The sequence below is a fragment of the Panthera uncia genome, assembly GCF_023721935.1.
Source record: "Panthera uncia isolate 11264 chromosome C1 unlocalized genomic scaffold, Puncia_PCG_1.0 HiC_scaffold_4, whole genome shotgun sequence".
NCBI classification, from domain to species: Eukaryota; Metazoa; Chordata; class Mammalia; order Carnivora; family Felidae; genus Panthera; species Panthera uncia.
The window spans coordinates 50,525,710-50,547,788 of NW_026057585.1; the positions used below are offsets into that span (position 1 = coordinate 50,525,710).

Genomic DNA, 22,079 nt, shown 5'->3' on the forward strand with positions numbered 1-22,079 from the left:
CAATTGACAGAGACTGATAATAACTTTATGTGTGTGTTGTTTGTTTCTGCCAGCTGGGTGGAATGATGACTTAGAGCTAGAAACTGAATTTCAGAATATACATTTCTTGGTCACTGAGTTTCTGAATTGAGTTTCAGACCTGCTGTGCTAAATATTGGTGTGATTATTTGCTTGGTGTCTGCTCACCCCCCCCCCCCGCCCCAGACTGTGAGCTCTCTGATGGTAGGGACTATGTGTTTTGTTCACCCCTGTATCTTGAACACCTTGAACACTACCTTCACAGAGGAGTTATTGCAACAAATATTTGCTGAGTGAATGAGTGATCAAGTTAATGGGAGAAATGTTGGCTTCATGCATACCCCATATTAAAACATGATCTAATATTTTAAGTGTGATTTCCTTAGTATCCTGCAAAATTATTTTAACATCACCAAGGGTAAAGTATTTTTAACAGTGGAAAACATAGAACACACAATCAAATGGAACATACAATCAGCTTCGCAAATCAGCTAAACATAGGTCATCATTTTCTTTGTTCTCTAACAATATAAAATCAATTTCCTCCCTCACGACAAAAAGTAAAAACAGATTTATGATCACTTTCTTTAGGTGAACATTGCTGCTGCTTTTGAGATTGTGTTCCACTGACTGGTGGAGTTTACCTCCAACATAAAGCACTTAACATGATGCCTGGCACAAAGTAGGTAGTTCTCATTCTGATTATCCCAAACGCATCCCTACTTCTTGGTCTGAGAACTTCTTTGCCCTTTGCAGCTGGCTAAGTCCTTGCCAAGGCCCCACTCCTGCAAAAGCTACACACTGCTAATGACCTCATTTGTTCCTTTATACATTTGGGCTTTGTGTCTGGTTTGTTCATGATTTACTACAATGTTCAAGTCTACCCTCAAATCCACAGAACATTTACTAGGCTATTAGGCTTCATTTGCTTAGGTTGGCATACTCAGTGGGTGATAAAACTAAAAGGCTAACAGTTTACATGAAATTAATTCCTCGGTTAAATAGAAAGCAGAACATGTCCATCATGTGGAACATATAAAACATGGTTATGAATCATCAAAATAAGCACTGCCTTTTCTAAAGTGATGAAATATTTGTGTAGCATCCAGAACAACTCATGAAAAAATGTACTCTCACCATGTCTGTATTTCTCTGAATACTCAACTATTGACAGATAGAGTCCTATTATACCAGAAAGGAAAAAGTATTCCGGGATATTTTAGGGATCTTACATCATACCTCACTGACAACTTTATTGAATTTTTCAAGTTATTATATATACTTAAATTATTTATTGAGTTTTTAAAGTTTATTTATTTATTTTGAAAGAGAGAGAAAGAGACAGAGTGCGCAAGCAGGGGAAGGGCAGAGAAAGAGCGAGAGAGAATCCTAAGCAAGCTCCGTGCTGCCAGCGTGGAGCCCAATGCGGGGCTGAAACTCATGAGCTGTGACATCATGACCTGAGCCGAGATCAAGAGTCAAACGCTTAATTGACTGAGACACCCAGGCACCCCTATTTATTGAGTTTTTAAGTAAATTTCTAAAAGCCCCAAGTAACGACAAAAATATAATAATAGCTTCTTTGTCCATATAAAATTAAGCTTCAAATATCAATGTTTTCTAAGATTATTAAAAACATTTTTAGCTGCTCCTTTAAATTCCTACTGATAGAACACTTAAAAATTACTAAAGTGAGTAGTAAAGTTTTATCCATAAAGTTATGCAAAAACTTATCTAGATGAATGATATTTCAATACCCATTCTACAGATATTTGTGAGTAGAAGTTAACTGGTTTTAAAGAGTGGGGAAAGGGGTTTCAGGTGAAGAAAACAGCAGATGCAAAGGCCTGAAGAGACAGAGCATGGACTTTCCACAAACGGTAAGGTTTTCAGTAGAGCTGGACCTTTGAGGGATTGAGGGCCTGTAAAGGTAGACACTGGCCACCTCATAAAAGGCCTTGTAGGCTATGTTAAGAAAATTTGGACTTTTTTTTAAAAAAAAATTTTTTTTAACATTTATTTATTTTTGATACAGAGAGCATGAACGGGAGGGTCAGAGAAAGACAGAGACACAGAATCTGAAACAGGCTCCAGGCTCTGAGCTGTCAGCACAGAGCCCGACGCGGGGCTCGAACCCACGGACCGCGAGATCATGACCTGAGCCGAAGTCGGACGCCCAACCGACTGAGCCACCCAGGCGCCCCAGGAAACTTGGATTTCTTCTTGAGGAAAACGGAAAGCCGTTGAAGAGTTTTCAAAGTGGGTAAGAAAATAAGCACGTTTAGAAAGATCATTTTGGCAGCAGTGTAAACCATGGCTTGATGAAAGATACAGAGCCAACTGAAAGACTGTTGCAGTCTCTAAATCAAAGTTGAGATCACGGCAGAGGGGATAAAGAGGAATGAGTGGATCACAGAGAAAGTCAGAAGTAGAATCTGTGAGACTTGATGACTTAATGGATGTGTATGCACAAAAGAGGTTTTAGGCAAGGAAGAGAGGGAGAATGAGGAGTTAGGAATGACTCCCAAGGATAGCTGGATGAACGTGGTGCCTCACAATGAAAACACCCTCTAGAAGCAAGAAGTATGAATAAAAATCAATCAGCATTTGCTAACAAATTTGTAGAGTTATTTTATAATCATCATTATCATAAAATAACTGTATGTGGTACACTTTATAATTTATCAGTGCTATAATTAACATTGCTTCATTCGATCCTGTGATATTTTTCCATGTTACAAATTAGAAAATCAAATTACAGTTTAAATTACCTCCTCAAGCTCTCGTAGCTGGAAGCTACAGTACCAGTATTAAAACTCTAGTGTTCTAACATCAAAGCCACTATGACACAGTATAACATTTGGTAGAATTATGGTTCTTGTCATTACTATGAATGATCAATCTATTGAAAGTTCCTTTTGTTCTAGAGACTCTGACAGTACTCTGCATAATTTAATCCTGACAACCACCCTAATAAAGTCAGCATTATTATCTCTATTTTACAAGTGAAGAAACTGAGATTCAGAGACATTGAGTATTTAAGGTCACATAGATATTAAATGGCAGAACTGAAATCTGATTTTCCAAATCTGAATGCCACAGACAGTACTTACAACTCATGCCAACCTGCTCTAACACCATGTATTAGATGTTCTTGTGACCATAGTTCCTCGATAAGCAATTTATAGATGAAACATACGTTTACTCAATCCATTGGTTGTTAATTTGGATTTTTGGTTCATGTTAATTGTGGATCTTCATATTATCAATCATATTGAACACATGGTAATTAATTCCAGCTGTTAAGTCCAGATAACTGATCTTACTTTGCTTTGGTCTGAAAACTTGGATCATATAAATATTCTCTACATCTATAAGAATGTAAATAACTTTGGGATAATTATACTAGTGAGAATAAATCAGATTACGTTGCCACAGCCAATAATTGCCAAATCTCAGCGACTTTAAATGGTGAGAATTTACTTCTCGTGTACATTACATGTTCATTACAGGTGAGCAGGTGGTCTCATTTTATATTTTTTTGACCAGAGACCAGGTTCCATCAAGAATGATGTCGGTCATCAAGGTGGAAGAGAGGGAGGACTGAGGAATCATGCACCAATACTTAAATGCCAGGTAAAAGTGGCATATGTTTCTTCCAATCACCTTTTATTTGCCAAAGTATGTCACATGGCCACATCCAATTTTAAAGAACAGGGAAATAGAATCCCACCATGTGCCTGAGAGGAAGAGAGCTGGAAATCTATCTCCCCTAGAAATTCACAACTATTCCAAATATTAGTCAACTTCATGGTGAAAGATCTTCGGGGGTTGAGTAAGTTTGGGAAATAGTGAATTCAACAAATTAAAGAAGTTTCCTAACTATAAGTCTTCCCTGAGCCCGTATATATAACATGCATTATTAATCTACAAAAAAAGGGACCATTACTATAGGATTTTTTTTTCCAAAGACCATCTTCAAAGACTCATGTCCTAAAGACAATACTTTCAGAAATAGTACTCTAAGGTTCTGCTTTTAGAATGTATTTGTGGAAAGAGAAGAGGAATGAAGAAGGAGAGGAAAGAATGAAGGAAGGAAAGAAAAAGAGCAGAGCAGTGCAAATTTTTGGATAGTTTTGAGATCAAGAGTTATACATAAAAGCCTTCCACAGTAGCTAGTTGCAGCCAAAAAATGCATTTCTGATCTCTTGCATATCACATTAATTTATTGAGCATCTGTTAAACATCATATATTATCCTACATAAAGCATGTAATATAATGCAGATTAGTATCTCCTCACAGATGAAGAAACTAAACTCAGAGAAGACAATTACGTATTTAAAGCCACACAGATAGTAAACCGAGCTGCAGACTAGATGAGAAGGAAAAGTCTTGTCAATCTCCAAATAGAAAGGATTAAATGCTCTAGTCAGAGGTACAAGAAACAAACTCTTTTTGGTCAAAAGATAGAAAGATTCATTTTCATTTTGGTTATCTTCTCTGGTTGTACCTTGAGTTACGTGCAAGGAATGATATTTGAAGGCCTGAATGAAGAGCTTTGAATGCCAGGCTGTTTGGATTTTATTCTCTGGGTAATGCTGAGCCATAGAAAGGTTTTGGGTCAGGAGTAAAGGAATCAGATAATCATAAGAAGACTTAGCATTTCAAGTTCAAGGGAGCCCTAGGTAATTGAGTCCAACTCTCTCGATTCACAAATGGCAAAAGTAAAGCCCTCAAAATGGAAACGCCACAACTAGGGCTTTCATTATTGGCATTAGCTTTTTATCTGGGAACGCGACCTGATTAGTTTGCCTCCCTTTGGTCTCAGGCTGAGCTCAGGTCCCACTGGCCTTGCATTTGCATCCCAAATTAACGTAAACCCTGATGAGGTCTTAACAGCTGGCAGAAGAGACTATTTTGAGCCCAGGGGGATAAAGTGGGGATGGTAGCAGAGTTCAGAGGTACCTGAGTGCATCTGACATCTAGGATAGGGATCATCCCTTGGCTGAATATTTCTCTCCTGGGTTGTACAGAAGCCCAGCCCATAGCTACTGATCACAAGTTTATGGCATTATCAAGATGGGCAGTATAAATCTCCAAAGAAGGGAAGAAGTTGGTAATAAATGGCTAAATAATTGCTGATGTTGTGGGTGTGCTAGACTTGGTCATGCAGATGCCCCTCTGGAGTTGATAAATGACAGATTCACCTGCCATATTGACCTATGAAAAGATAAGGTAGCTCTGTCTGATGTCAAAACCATTCCTGCACATTATGCACCTTTCTTAGCAAAATGACTCCCCTCCTACCTCCCAGTTGTGTGAGCCAGAGACCTAAGTACCATTTTTGGCCTCCTTATCCCTGATATCTAATTTGTACCAAGCCCTCCTAGTTTTTGAATACTGCCATCTGCCCCATCCTTTCTGCAATGACTTTAGTTGAGAGCACATCATATCTCATCTAAATTATTGCCAAAGCCTTTTTTGTTTGTTTCTCCTCCCTCAAATCTTACTCCCCTTAATCCACTCTCCCTACTGCAGCCAGAGAGATTGAGAAAGCAACAATTCTTTGAAGTAATATATTTATTTTTCAGAGTCAGAAATGCTTTCAATCAGAGCATTGATTTTCTTATTCTGTTTTCTGGCTTCCCTGCAGAAAAATGGCAATGCCACAAGAAGTATGGGTGATATGATCTTGATCACTGGCTGAACGGATTTTTTTTCCAACCAGAGATCACACAAGAGGAATCAATTTAAAAGATTAGTTTTCAATTTGCTAAAAAGTGAGTCAACAACTCTTTAAGATCTGAAACGCCAGCTTTTCTAGTTTAGGTAAGAGCTTTGCCAGAATGAGCACTTTCAGAAAGTTTACAAGAGAAATTTCATTATTTAGCTCATTGGGAGTTTATGTATTCAGGTTTCTGTTATAAAAAATATGTATTGATTAATGCATGCCTAAGTCATGGGGTGAAGGATAACAAGGAAGATTCTAGTCAGAGAACTTCCCCTGTATTCTAAAGGAAAGTTATGTTTTCTAGTCCATCCCAACGGTGAGGGAAGAAGATAAATGTTTATATTGTCAAGCAGGACACGTGTTATCTCATTAGTTTTAAGAAGCAGTTATTGGGGCACCTGGGTGGCTCAGTTGATTAAGCGTCTGACTTCAGCTCAGGTCATGATCTCGTAGTCCATGAGTTCAAGCCCTGCATTGGGCTCTGTGCTGACAGCTCAGAGCCTGGAGCCTGTTTCAGATTCTGTGTCTCCTTCTCTCTGACCCTCCCCTGTTCATGCTCTGTCTCTCTGTGTCTCAAAAATAAATAAATGTTAAAAAAAGAAATTAAAAAAAAGAAGCAGTTACTATCACAATTTTACAGAGAAGAATTCTTGGAGAGGTTAAATATTTTGGTTAAGATTCTAGATCATCTAAGTGGGATACGAAGATTCAAATTCAAAACACAAGAATGCAAAATTTTTTAAATTTTTTTAAACGTTTATTTTTGAGAGACAGAGTGAGAGCGGAAGAGGGGCAGAGAGAGAGAGAGAGGGAGACAGAATCTGAATCAGGCTTCAGGCTCAGAGCTGTCAGCACGGAGCCCAATGCAGGGCTCGAACTCAGGAACTGTGAGATCATGACCTGAGCCAAAGTCAGAAGCTTAACTGGCTGACCCATCCAGGTGCCCCAAACACAAATTCTTTTTTTTTTTTTTTTAATTTTTTTTTTTTTTTAACGTTTATTTATTTTTGAGACAGAGAGAGACAGAGCATGAATGGGGGAGGGTCACAGAGAGAGGGAGACACAGAATCTGAAACAGGCTCCAGGCTCTGAGCTGTCAGCACAGAGCCCGACGCGGGGCTCGAACCCACCGACCGCGAGATCATGACCTGAGCCGAAGTCGGACGCTTAACCGACCAAGCCACCCAGGTGCCCCCCAAACACAAATTCTTAAGTTAGCTTTCTCATGGCTTTGAGAAGGTATTGCTTTTGATACTGAAAAACTCTTACAAGATAGGTTTTCACACTCTAAAGATATGCTTATCAAAGTTTAAAGGGTTTAAAACTTGCTCCATGTCACTTAGTAAGTGACAAGGCTGACATTGAAAGTCCTACTTGGCTACTTCCAAAGCTTGTGTTTTTCCAGATGTCTTCCAAGAGAGCATCCTGTTTGTTGTCTCATGGATGCCGCTAATGGTATGTGATGGTGTTCAGAAGTGACTGAATAACTAGCAATAATCATAAAGGCACATTATCAAAACTTCACAGTGTAACCTATGTGCTTTGCAAATATTGTTAAAACGAGATTCTGACCAATAAAATGTCAGGAAAGCTAGTATAAATTGGACAAGTGTGAAGGTAAGTTCAAAACTTGATTTGGCAATATTCACCACGTCAGATTCTTATTCAGCAAGACAAAGGGCTCCATTTTGACTTTTGTTTCTATTTTCTGTCCTTCTTGCCATCTCAGAAGTGACGCTTGAGGAGTCTATAGAAGCTCTGTGGACTAGAGTACATAAAAGCAGTCATCTATACCTGTGCTGGCCCCAGGTAGAGAAGGCACCCGGAAGGAATCCCTCAAAGTCAAGGTAACATTAACTCATGTGACTTCTTCATTTATTTTTTTTCCCCAGGCTTGTTCTAGTATGTCTCTAATTACTGCTAAGCCACTTCTACATCAGTTTCAGGGGTTAATTATCAAAATAAATTGAATTTGGCTTGGGAAAGACGTGAGCTTGCTACCTTTCAGACAGTAAAGACCTTGTTTTCTTTAGTCTCCAGCTTGAAGTCATTTGATTGCATAACTACTTTGATGATCTCAACATCTATGGCAGGTGCTATGGGGAATAGAAGCATGTGATGCTAAGGGACATGTTGAAGTAGCATGGATAATTTCATACAAGGACAATTACAAAATACAATAAGTTGGAATTAAGGCAGGTGCTAAATAAGGATGCAAGGAAGGAATCTGTTATTGAGCACTTACTAAGTGCCAGATAGTTTCATGTACAACATTTCATTCAGTCTGACGATAAGCATCCTGTGAAGTAATATTGCCACAATTTACCATTTTACTGGGAACAAAGTTGTTCACCCAGCTGGTAGGTAGTGTGGCTAGGGAGCAAACCAAGTCTATCTGGCTTCGAGAGCTGAGGTCTTTGTTTATACTGTGTCTCAGATGGGAAAAAGAAGATCGTGAACTGCTGTAATAAATGATAGAGGCAGTGGTGTTTGATGGAGGCCCTAAAGGACGTATAGGATTTGGGGAGTTATGGCAAGTAGGGTGAAGTGAAATTCTAGTGGGAATTCTAGTAGGAATTGTTTGCTCAGAATGAACAAAGGTGGGAATGAACCTAACTAACATGTTTCAGGAATACTGAGGGGACTGATTTCACTGCTTTTCTTCATTAAAAAAAAATGTTTATTCATTTACTTTGAGAGAGAGAGAGCGCGTGCATCCATGCGCGCCCGTGCGAGTGGGAGAGGGGCTGAGATTGGGAGAGAGAGAATCCCAAGCAGGCTCTGCATTGTCAACGCAGAGCCCACGGTGAGGCTTGATCTCACCAACTGTGAGATTATGACCTGGGCTGAAATCCAGAGTCAGATGCTTAACGGACCAAGCCACCTAGGCACCCCTCTTCATTTTTCAATTCAAGATGTTTAACTGGAATTCTTTCTGCTAATCCCATATTAAAGTATGAGGTAGAATTTATTTAAGGTTCTATTTTAATAATTAACTGTGTTGGTTATGTCTTACAATAAAAAGTTAAAACAGGAAAATGTGATCACATAATGAATGTCATAACCACACATATGAATGTAAAAGTTTCAATGCAGTTGCAAATGACTTTGGTAAACGAAAATATTTTAGCAAATGACCCACGGTTTTTATATTTTGTTGGGCTAATTTCTTGAAAAATTATGAACTCATCACTCCCACATTGAGTGGGAGTTACATAGTTACTAGATGTTAGCAGATATAATAAGTGCTTTTAATCTCAAAAGAGTAAGCCTAATTTACCAGACTTAGCATAATTTATCCATCTCTGGATTAGCAAGCCAAAATGCACTAGAAAGAATGCATTTGGAATATCTATGAAACACATCGGGCAATTGAACGGATGTTTGTGCAAGGCTCTGTTTTAACACCACTGACATCAGAATACAGTTTGTTTAATCTTTCACAGAGTACTTTTCGGAGTATTTTCTCATATATTATTTATTCAATCCATTACTGGCTTATTAACCAGCATTCATTCATGTAAGTTTTCTTGGAGCTTGCCAGTGTGCTAAGGTGCTGATAAATAAATTGGAATGCAGTTAAATTGAAGGAGGACTTTGGGAACAACACCCTAATAACAGAGGGAACCACTTTTGGTTTTCAGACACAGAGGTTTAAATCTCTCCACTTCCTTCCTTACTGATCAACTTTGCAAGGCATACACAAGGGTTATTTTTGTTTGTGTGTTTTTTATTTATAGCATGTAACAAATACCTTGGAGGCTGCTGGTCATGGAGCAGTGGGAGCCCTTACAACAGAAGGTGAACTTGGACTTGGCTCCTCATTGGCTGCAGGACACAGGTTGTTGTCACTCCTTCTCTCCCTTCTGATGTTTCCTCTCCTGCAGATCCAGGAAGGTGGAGATGACTAAGTTCTCCCCAGAATGTCTAATCTTTCTTTTTTTTTTTAATTTTTTTTTCAACGTTTTTTATTTTTGGGACAGAGAGAGACAGAGCATGAACGGGGGAGGGGCAGAGAGAGAGGGAGACACAGAATCGGAAACAGGCTCCAGGCTCCGAGCCATCAGCCCAGAGCCTGACGCGGGGCTCGAACTCACGGACCGCGAGATCGTGACCTGGCTGAAGTCGGACGCTTAACCGACTGCGCCACCCAGGCGCCCCTGGAATGTCTAATCTTTCTGAAGCCAGACCGACATTTAAAGAAAATGATGTGCAGGACTCAATTTCCTTTAAAAACACCCAATGCACGTCCCCAAGTGCAGAACTTGGCTACAACCTTCCTTCTTTGTCGAACTCTCTTCCGTACAGCTGAGAGAAGAAACTACTTCTAACTTCCAGATAAGCACGAATGAAGTTTGGGAGGAAAGCCTGGCGCAACACTTTCCGCAGGTGGATTCCTCAGGAGAGAAGAGACTTCAGGATGAACAGCTGGCCAAGGGCTTTGGGGCTCGAAGCTTTGGGGCTCTTGTCAGGACAAGACTTACAGACATTGTGTTGCACTGATGGCTGTTCCGTGACTGATTTGCCCGCTCTTTGTTAAGACAAGAGCAGATGCCCGATGAAGGTAGAGCTTTGAGCATGCGCTTAATCACGGTGTTTTACTGCTCAGTACAACACTTGCATTGTGTTATGAAAATAATGGCTTTGGGCTAGGCAATCTTTCTTTCCTAAAAGTTGTGGATCAATAGTTAAAACCACAATGAAGTGTATTTTCTCTCTTTGCCAAAGTGAATGCACTGTTCTTTTCAAATTTTAACTAATCTTTTGAAATTTTAAATGCTGTGCAAAATTGCAGTTAAAATGCCATAAACCAAGCTCACTGTGATTTTCTTCTTGTAAAAAATTTTAAAATAACTTTAAAACAGTAAGCAGATTATGCTGATGGTAGGAAAATGTTTAAAAAAATAAGCATAAAAAGAAAATAAAAATCAACTCTTACCTCATCATCCAGAAATAACTATCCACTCTTAACTTTTGGGTTGCTGTATATTATTAACTGAGAATTTAAACATTGTTTCGTGGTCAAGTATAAGAATCTAAACAAAGTACTTTTTCTCAAAACATCTTTAAGTGCTCAAAAAATGTTTCCTAATATGCAGCCCTTCTACTTGAGGATAGCTGGAGACATATGTGTATCAGTTAGATCTCCCTAAAACCCAGAGAATATTTGAGTAATGAGCTCCTTCCTATAGTCTGGGCTGCTTTGGTTTTGCCTTCCTACTGCTGAGATAAAAGGACATTGTGTTGGGGCACCTGGGTGGCTCAGTCGGTTGAACCTGCGACTTCCGCTCAGGTCATCAGGTCATGATCTGACAGTCGGTGAGTTGGAGACTTGCATCAGGCTCGCTGCTGTCAGCTCAGAGCCTTGAACCTGCTTAGGATTCTGTGTGTCTCTTTCTCTCTCTCTGCCCCCCTCCTTGTGTTCTCTCTCTCTCTCTCTCAAAAGATAAATAAAAATAAACATTTTTTTAAAAAAGGACATTGTATTCTCCTTCTAGAAATTAAGAAACTGAGACCTGTATAGCCAAATCTCGTGACACAATTGGATGTTTTTACAAAGTAAGGAAATCACAAAACTATGTTTTCATTTCTAACTCTGACATTCAACTCCCCAGTGGTTTGTAACAATACACTCTCTGTTCATCTGTGGTGCTGGTCTTATTACTACTACAGTCTGTATCTGAAATCCATCTACTACATTCTGGGCACTTAAACTGTGTCAAAGCCTTGTGCATGGCATTTAAACATTTTAACACATTTGTTGCAGGAAACCTATGAGTGTGGACAGTACACTTCATCACCATTTTGCAGATAAAGAAACTAAAGCTCAGTGGAATCAGGTAAACATGTCCTAAGTCACAGACAGCTAAGGAGGGTGGTGTTACTGGATTCAAACTTAGGCTGCTTAGCACGAAGGCAGTCACATCAAACTGTACTGGTAGTCAATGTATTCTTCACCACCAGGAACTCCCCAGGTATTTTTGTTCGTTTGGTTTTTGGTTTTGCGATGTGTGCATGTGTGTGTGTGTGTGTGTGTGTGTGTGTGTGTATGTGTGTGTCACTAGAAGAATGTCCATTGATGAAGTGGTGAAAATCATATTAAGTCTCAGTCTTTGAATACATGCCTTTTCAATACGGGTGGGTGTGAAATGGGGAGACTACATGAAGTGCTTTTGCAGCATACTGGAGTGTGATGGTGATCTCATGGTAAAGCACTTACCTGACTGAATTGTGAACTTAAACTAGCTGCTTTTCCCGTGAAGCATCTTTTTTTTTTTTTTTTTAAGAAAGACTGAAAAACGGTAGTTATTCAGATATGGTATTTGAAATTAAACAAAAAATGTGAAAATGAACAAAATGAGCCTCACTTCAAGAAAAACAATTGACAATATTTGTTGCTGATGATAAAATTCAAGCTTCCAAGCAATTTTAAGAAACTTTTATCCTCTACCATGGGCACCAGTGGTGATATTAATGAATTTTACTTTTTGATATCGTGTAGTGAAATGCGTTAACATTTGGGAGATATGCATAACTCAGTGAACCAATATTTTCCAAATGATGGATGCATGATATTACAAAATCATGAGTGGGGAAAAGACCCATTTAATGTGCAAAATAAAGATTTTAATCTAACAGTACAAAAATTCATTGATGTGATTTCAGATTCTACATTGCAACTAACCTTTAATAAACAGCTACTTGTCAAGTTTTGGTATAATATTAAAAAAGAATATCAAAATGATCTAAAAAGATAATTTCATTAAATAAAATTGAAATCATCTTAAATTAATGAAACAAAATAGTCTTTTAAAATAACCTTCCCTTTTTCAACTAAATATCTGGATTTTCTGTGAGGCTGGACTTTTCTTTTCATATATTCAATCAACATAACACACAGTAACAGACTGAATGCACAAGCTGATAATGAGAATTGTGCTGTATTTTATAAAGGCAGTCCTTAGAGACTTATAAAAATATAAACCAGGACCACTCTTCAACATATGTATTTTGTTTTGTGAAAATAGATATTTTTCATAAAATGTTATTGTGTTAATATGTGGTAGGTTTATTATTTTTAAATGAGTTAATAAATATTTTTAAGTTTCTGTTTTAAATTCCAGTATGATAAATCTGGATAAATTCAACCCACATAAACAAAAGCCCTTTGAAGTTCTTAATAATTTTTAAGAGTATAAAGAGTTCTGAGACCAAAAAGTTTGAGAGTTCCTATTCTAGAACATGTATGTTTTTAGACTTCATCAATAGATATTCAAGTTGTTTGCAGTAGTTGCCATTATAAATAAAGATGAAGTAAACAGCCTTGTTCATGTACCCTTACATACTGACACTTTTACTTTAATGGGATAGCTTATCAAGTTGCTAAGAAAAAAGGCATGTTTATTTTTTCAGTATATTTGTAGTAGTTACTATTTAATTGATATATACTTATAGTTATTTAAAATGTATCTATATAATTTACATGGAGAAACAAAAAAGAAAAATGAGACCTACTCTCTTCACTTAAATAAATCCCATAGTCAGGATGGGTGAAAAATATATGTATCAAGTTAGGAAATGCAAATAATCCAGAGAAGTGTGAAATAAAACAAAACTTCATTGCCTTCCATTTGGTTCTAAAGTAATAGTATAACCCTTATTAAGAGTTTCTTATAATTTCTGCCAGAAAAGAAATGTTAAGATTGAATTTATATAGTATAGCTACAAATATAGATAGCTTGCTCTATATCTGTGTCTATCTCTCATCTATCTACCTACCTATCTGCCTATTAATCTATCTATAGCAGAGATTTTTAGCTGTCCTCCAAAATTTCTCCTCTTCCTTTTGGTCACACAGCTAGACTACATCTCGGTCTCCTTTGCAGGTATATGTGGTCACATGACTAATTTTGGCCAATTAAATGTGAGTAGTAGTGATATGTGCCACTCCAAGACTAGCCCTTAAAATCATTCATACTATTCCTCAACTTAGCAAGTAATAGCCTTTGAGTTATTTTATGTATTTACATTTAAAATTTTTTTCATTTTATTTTCTTTTTTTTTGAGAAAGTATGCAAGCAGGGGAGAGGGAGAGAGAGAATCCACCCAGCATGGAGCCCCACATGGGGCCAATCTTGTGATCATGATCATGAGATCATGACCTAAGCTGAAATCAAGAGTCAGGCGCTTAACCAAATGAACCACCCAGGCACCCAGTTGTTTGATGTTTGATTCCTTTTTTTTTTTACAGGAATTAACCTACTCTAATACAATACCTATTGAGCTTATCATACTATTTAAAAAAGTTTTTTTAATGTTTATTTACTTTTGAGAGACACACAGAGCGCAAGCAGGGGAGGGGCAGAGAGAGAGGGAGACACAGAATCTGAAGCAGGCTCCAGGCTCTGGGCTGTCAGCACAGAGCCCGACACAGGGCTAGAACCCACAAACCGTGAGATCATGACCTGACCCTTAACTAAGCCACCCAGGTGCCCCTATCATACTATTTTACACAGAAAGTGACTACCATACTACTTCCATCCTGTTGTTGTATGTAATATATCTTGGAGATATTTCAGTAACATTTTGGTATGTGTATTTTAAATTTAAAAACATATATGAAGAGGGCCACGTGGGTGGTTCAGTCAGTTAAGCGTCCAACTTCGGCTCAGGTCATGATCTCGCAGTTTGTGGGTTCCAGCCCCGCATCAGGCTCTGTGCTGACAGTTCAGAGCCTGGAGCCTGCTTTGGATTCTGTGTCTCCCTCTCTCTCTCTGTTCCTCCCCCGCTCACACTCTGTCTCTATCTCTATTTCTCAAAAATAAATAAATATTAAAAAAATTAAAAAAAACATATACCAAGAGATTACCATTTAAAAAGTTTGTATTAATCCATATTCCTACAAGAAATTTGTGTGAGTACATATTTCTCTGTATCCTCACCTATTCATAGTGTTACTGCACTTGCTAAAAATTTGCAATTCTTAAAGGTGAAATACTGAATATCATTTTTTACTTTATTGGCATTATCATGGCTATGGTCACCTTTGGATTTATTGGACATTTGTATTTTCTCTTCTGTAAATTAGTCTGTTTCTGTGCTTTGCCCATTTTTAAATGTATTTATAATAGTTTTCTTGTTACTTTTCAAGGTTCTTTAATATTAAGGATACTAACTTTTTGAATGTCATCTGAGAAAAATATGTTCCCCCTCTTTGGTATGTCTTGACTTCAGTTAGTCTTTTGTCAATATCTGCCTTTTATAGTTTCTGTATTTTCTGCTTTGCTTAGGAATATCCCCCTTAGTGCGAGGTTGTAAAGGAATTCTACTATGTTTTATTCTGATAATTTTGTTTTATATCTTTTGCATTTAAATTTAACCCACATTAGGGGTGCCTGGGTGGCTCAGTTGGTTAGGCGTCCTGCTTGTTATAGGCTCAGGTCATGATCTCATGGTTGGTGAGTTTGAGCCCCTGGTTGGCTCCATGCTAATAGCACAGAGCTTGCTTGGGATTCTCTCTCTCTCTCTCTCTGCCCCTCCCTCGCAAATGCACAAGTGCTCTCTCTCTCAAAATAAATAAATACGTTTTAAAAAAGTAAATTTAACCCACATTACACTTATTTTTGTATAGAGTGAAGTGTTTAATTTTAATTTTCTTCCAGAGGGACAGAAAATTTTTCCTGCATTATTTATTAAATGAACCATCTTTTGTCCATGGAAATTTCATGTCACTTTAGTCATATGTTTTTTTCATTACATTTGGAACTATTATAGGGCCTTTATTGTGTTCACTTCTCTACTTATTGTGAACTAGCCACATACTACTTTGATTTCAGTAATTTTATGGGAAATTTTAGTATCTTTTAAGAAAAGCTGTCCATCATTATAGATTAGGTTTCTGGGGGGAATTTTTATGGCTATTATGAAACATAGATTCTTCCATGTGGATTTTATAATTATGTTATTTTGTTCCCCAAAAACTTTATTGGAATTACAACTTGAATTGCATTGCATTTATACTAATGAAGGACATATCATATTCTGTGATATTAAGAATTCCTATCCAAAATATGTTTCTATAATAATGTAGCATTTTATTCCTTTTAATAACTTTTTGTAATGTTAATTATGTACATCTTGCACCTTTTTATATTACCTTTTTATTTGCCACTTTTATTTGCCACTGTGAATGAGAAATTTCCCCCATGTTCGTTTCTAAATCTTATTGTGGTACAAAGAAAAATCTTGATTTTTGTACATTCATCTTTTCTCCAGAGCCTTGTCCAGTTATTTTATTAAATTTAATGGCTGCTTTGCTAGTTTATCTTGGGCTTTCTAGGTATACAGTATTATCATCTGGTAATAAAAACGTAATTTTATCTCTTCCAATATTTATTGCTTCATATTCTTCATGCAGCAATGCTTTATTGAGATTAATGCCAGGCATTGTTGTGGATTCTATGGATACAACTGTGAATAAAACAGATGAATAAAGTGTATATTCTAGTGGAAGGCAGACATAAACAATAGAAATATTAAATAATGACTGATGCTGAGGAGAAAAGAAAGTATGGGAGGGGGATAGGAAGGTTTGGTGGTGGAGTGGATTTGAGACAAGGTGGCTAGAGAGAGCCTTACAGGGAGGGGAACCACTGAAGAATTCTCAACAACAGTGATGATAGTAAGCATCTCTTTCATGTTCCTAATTTTAATGGAAATGGCTTTAACATTTCAGTACTCAGTATGATGTTTGCTGTTTAAAATATTTTTAAAAATAAATAGTAAAGCAATAGTCTTTACATTATATATGTATATATATTATTGGCCATCTTAAGAGTGTTATTCTATTATATATTGCTTAAGAATTTATTTTGTTATAAGCAGCTTCTCGATTTTATCAAATACCTATTTAACTTCATCATATATTTTTCTCTTTTGTTAAAATGAAGAATTACTTTGATAGCCTTCCTTATGTTGAGATTTCTCTGCATCCTCAGAATAAATCTGATTATGGTGTAATATTCTTTACTTTGATATGTTGTATATCAGAAGAACTGAATGTGTTTTTTTTATTTATTTGTGGCTTTTATTTGTTAATTCAATCTGATAAGAAAATGAAGCAAATTCATGTTTAATGAGTGACATGATATACTTGATTATATTCTATATAACCTAGTATTTATTTTAATATTTTTGTTTGCATTTCTCACTTATTAATTTAGAAATGTTATTGTCTTTTTCTATGTCATTGCTGGTTACTTTCCACTTTCTGCTAGATATATTAAAATTTCAACTTCCTTATTATGATTCTAATTCTCTTCCTCCACTAAGATGAACCCTTTAGAACAAAGGTGGTCAAACAATGGCCCATGGGCCAAATATGCCCTATCATCTGATTTTGTATGGCTTACGTACTACAAGGGTTTTTACTTTGAAAATAGTTGGAAAAAGTCAAAAGAAGAGTAACTTCATGATACATGAGAAATATAGAAAATTAAACTTTCAGTTACACAAATAAAGTTTTATTGGAACACAGCACACTTACATGGTTATTTACTGTCCATGGCTGTGTTTGTGTTTCCATGGCAGAGTTAAGTAGTCAAGTGGGAGACCATATGGTCTACAAAGTTGAAAATATTTACTATCTGGCCCCTTATTGTTTTCTGACCTATGCTTAAGGACATTTCCTAATTGTCTAATTTTCTCAGGTTGACCCAACTCTCTAGAGTGAGTCCTTAGAAGACTTTTATTTATGTTTATGAACAAGGATGCAAGTAAGCAACTTAGCTGTATTTTTAATTTTTTAGCTCTCCTACCAAAGTAAAGTTCTTGTTATAGAATAAATTTTCTTTAAAAAATATAAAGATAATGTATTTTTATAATTAACTAACAACATACAGTTTATTTTTCTCTGAAATGAAATAATGGCTAAGCTTAATATTTCTCATATGAACTTTAAAAATGATTTCCAGCACCCCCTGCACAAATCAGGCTGGATATTCTGTTCTTTTGGTATTTAGATGATCCACCCTCATGGTTTGTGGGAAGCAACAATTTTCCTTTTATGACTACAAATGTAAAGTGAAACTTAGTGTTTCCCATACTGGTTATACTGGTTCCTTGCCTTGCTAAGTAGGGAAACAGCCTAGTGGGTGGGTGGAGAACCACAAGTTTCAAGTTGTGTCCTGCACTAGGGGGAAGAAAAAGTTGTGTACTGTAGTTAAACTGTGATGAAAGCTACCGAGGAGAAATTACAGGCAACTTTAATCAGATACTTAACATATTTAAGCCTCAATAAACCTTATAGTCATGTTCTAGTATGTGTTCACGCATGTGAAGAAGGGAAGAGAACATATGAGATCAAATGGACACTGAGACAGGAAAAAACAAGTAGTAATAAGCAAAAACATTAAAAGAAACCAAGTAAGTACTGAAGTGGAGGCAAGACATCTGATTGGAAGCACTATAAAAATAGGCAGAGATTAGCAAAAAGAGGTTAATTTGGAGATAAATAGGGTTTCATAATAAATGTGGACTTGAGGAAAAATTACTTGTCAAAGATCTAGCAGTAGATGATTAAAACTTTGAACAGAAAGAAAAAACATCAGGTAATCTACGGTATGACATTATGGGGTGAGCCGAAATTGCTAAAACATATGCACAATTCTTTAGGAAAACAGGATCTGTAGGAAGAAATTGGATGTCCACAATAAAGGTCTATGATAGGCCAGACATTTTATGGATACTTTTCTTCTAAGTCTTCAAGGCAAGAACATGAGCAGTGGTCATTGGCCACAAATCAATAATAAGTAGTGATCATTATAATTGTTTTTACCTTTGAAAAAACTGAGGCTCAGGGCACTGGCCACTTTGCCCAAAGTCACACAAGCTAAAAAAGGCTGGAAGCAAAAATGACTATTTGTCAAGTCTGTGCTTAAAAAACAAAATAACAAAAAAAAAACCCGAGCCTCCAAACAAAAACAACTATACCACATTGCTGCTGAAAAGAAATGAATTCAGAACAGAGCTGAGGTGGAATGTGGCCAGAGTAATGTGTGGCCAATTTGGCCTGGAGAACCAGTTCCGCTGTTAGTGAAAGCATCATGGCGGTGAGGATGGGAACAGACTGCAGGAGGGAAAAGCGGAGTAGCAGAGAAAATCAGAAGTGGTGGGTGTACGCCAGTTCCTTAAGAACTGAGAGAGCAAAAAAGCATAGTAAGTTATCCGTAACTATTTAATATTGAGTTTTCTTAATGTGTTTTTTTATAATATCTAGAAAGACAGGGCAAGTAATGGTCCCAACAAGGCAAGTGTTCATTTTCTAAAATGCTAGATTTAAAAGTTCTAATTTCTCAACTGTTGTTTTTTAAATAACCCTCTATACTGGATAATTCCCAACAGTTTTAAAAAATCAGTGAGCTGGGTAGCGCTTAATTTCCCAGCGCGTAATCTATTGGACTCTGTTGCAAGGGCCTCCTATTATATTTTCTTTAAAGTCATCCTATTAACAATGACAACAGACAACAGCACTGACACTTCCATTCAATATGCTGATGTATTTTTGAGAGAACCTTTTATTTTTTATGATGTCTGACAACAGAGATGGATCATTTAGATTTTTTCAAAAGTAGAAAAAGAAAGAAAGGCATCATTTAATTTTGGTGTTGGGGGAAATTTTCCCTGCTGATTCTGGGGGGAGGGTTTCCTGCTGACATTCCCAGAATTAACTGAATTTTCAGTAATTTGCTATTAGTACTATACTTGCTGCTGCTAATGAATATTTCATAAAGCAGGAGGAAGATGTTAGGTTTCAATCTGGTTGACTGCCAAGTGCAAACCTCTCACCTTGATGTAGCTCAGCCCCAGTCCCACTTTTTCAGCTGCCTCAGGCTTTTTCCATCCGAACGTCCCATTATTAGCTTAAATTCAACAAGTACAAAATCAAGGTTAGCATTTTAGTTCTCAAATTCTTCCTTGCTGACTTCTTTATTTTTGCTCACAGGACCATTGGTTTAGTTGCCCAGATTCAAACTTTCAACTCCAATCATCGGAGTTACTATTGATTGAGGACTTCCCATCTGTTAAGCACTTAGCAAACATGTATTTTCGCTCGTTTTTAGCAAGCTAAAACAAGCTCGTTTTAGGCTGCACCTCCAAGCTTTTCCCTTAGAGTCAGTGTTCAGCCTCCTGGGCCGGCTCTTAGGCTGTCAGCTCCCCACCGCCTGCCTCACTCCAAACTCTGTGAGGCAGATACTAACTGGTGTTATCATTGCTTTGCTTTAAGGTGGGGAAGTTTCGGCTTAAGTCAAGTTAGTCATTTATTCAAGGTCACTTAACTAGTGACTAGAACAGCAGGACTCAGACCTGAGACTGCAAACAGCTAGAGCTGTTTTATTGTGTTGCCTTAGAGCCACTTCTGACTCCTCTTTGCCCTTTGCCTGGTCATGAAGACTTTGCCCTCTGCCCCTCTGCCCTTTGTCCTTAAAAGGTTCCGGACAACTGTCCTCTCCTTTCCATTTCACCCTGTTCAGCCTCTCACTACCTCTCCCTTCTTCTAAGTAGTCTTCCTGGTCTTTACTGACACATTCGTCCTCCTAAAGAATCACTCCATATACACCATGAGCTGAATGAAAAGCCTTCGATGACTACCCATGGCCTGAGTGTGGCTTTCTTGCCCAGACATTAATGTTACCATGCATGGACCCTTCCAGTGTTAGTTATAACCACTTATCTTCATCAATACTGTGGGGTTTTTGTTTTGTTTTGTTTTGTTTTTATCCAGTCTAGACTTCTTCCTGTATTCTGAACTCCTCTGTCTATTGAACTTCTACTTAGCAACTTCATAATCTAGGTAAGTGCTACTTCCTTTATGAAGCCTTCCCTGATACCCTTAAACAGATAAAGATAGTCTGGACTTTTCTTATGAAAACATATTCTAGCCTGTTCTGTGGTCACTTCCCAGTTCCTCTAGAGTCGAATTGTGTGTTACTATTATCTCTGTTGTTGGTGGTTAGGTGGCACAGTGCAATCAATGCATGTGATTCCTGCTTGAAAAGTTAAGATGTGTTCAATTTTATTGATAGGTGCTGTCAGGATATGTGGTCCATAGACTCAAGATGTTTTCAGTCTAGTAAGGAAAACAAAACTATTATTCACAAATTAGCTAGAGAATAATCAGGAGCCCAACTATGAGAGATAAAAGAAGAGAGAGAACAGGAAGGAAGGAATGGATGGAGAAGGATTTAGAGAAAAGGCAAGACCCAAGTCTGATGCTGAAAAGTAAAGAGAGTTGCTTTAAGCGGGGGACGGGGCATTCTGGGTAGGGAAAAGCAGGAGTGAAGGCTCCACGGTAGGGGTACAGATCCGGGAAGAAGGATGTCACTTTCAGAACACCTATAGGAAAGGCAAAATACTAGGGAAGTTCAGGGTGTTTCAAAGTGAAACAATTTCCTCAAATTTACAGTGTCATTTCTTTAAAATAAAGTTTTAGGGGTGCCTGGGTGGTTCAGTTGGCTGAACATCCCACTCTTGATTCAGCTCAGGCCATGATCCCAGGGTTCTGGGATGGAGCCCCATGTCAGGCTCCATTTTGAGCACGGAGCCTGCTTAAGATTCTCTCTCTCTGCCCCTCTCCCTGGCTCGTGCTGTCTCTCTAAAAAAAAAAAAAAAAAAAGGTAAGGTATACAATGTGTTGACCTGATACGTTTATATTTCACAATATGATTACCACCACGGTGTTAGCTAATACCTCCCTCAAAACTTTCTATCATAAAGCTTTGTGTGATAACCAGTATTCCTCCAAGTTAGTTGCAATTAGCGAGTTTTTACTGTATATTCTTATGCTACCATATAATTGCTAGAATTCATCATTGACTGTCTGAATTACAGTACATGGCAGTATGCGGGTAAACTGCTTCCTTTTTTGCTTTTTAACTACCATCATGCTTTAAGGTTTTGATTCCTAACACAGCCTAGGACAGATGGTAAGAAATTATCTCATGGATGAGACTTCAGAACTCTAAAAAAAATAAAGCCATTTTTGTAATGGACTTTCTATGTCCTAAAGAATTTTCTTCATTCCAATTTGCTCATGCAAAATTGCAATATGATTGCCCCTGCTATCATTCCAAGAGGGGAGATGTTCACAAATGTGTAATGAAAATATTCAGTCCATTTACTTACTGTACTTATGATCTAATCCATATTCAAAACTGGCCTAGGGAGGTTGACAAATATTGGTTGTAGTGAATTATTACATAGTCCTCTTCCCACTAAGGCCCTAACAGAAAAAATAATGAAAATTCACCAATTCATAATGAAAAGTTACCT

The 22,079-nt window shown here is 37.4% G+C and overlaps 1 protein-coding gene and 1 long non-coding RNA gene across 2 annotated transcripts; both read left to right on the plus strand.

The window, feature by feature from the left end:
- Positions 1-1,590: 1,590 nt before the first annotated feature.
- On the plus strand, positions 1,591-6,716 carry LOC125913420 (uncharacterized). The gene is made up of 3 exons (XR_007455015.1): positions 1,591-2,281; positions 3,568-3,654; positions 5,673-6,716. It is a non-coding gene; the product is annotated as an uncharacterized LOC125913420 (long non-coding RNA).
- Positions 6,717-7,442: 726 nt separating this feature from the next.
- INSL5 (insulin like 5) lies at positions 7,443-14,549 on the plus strand (the record flags this gene model as incomplete). The annotated part of the gene is given in 4 exon segments (XM_049618867.1): positions 7,443-7,502; positions 7,504-7,597; positions 10,066-10,166; positions 10,168-14,549. Coding segments are annotated over 4 exon segments (378 nt in total), but the record flags the coding sequence as incomplete, so codon positions are not given.
- Positions 14,550-22,079: the final 7,530 nt, after the last annotated feature.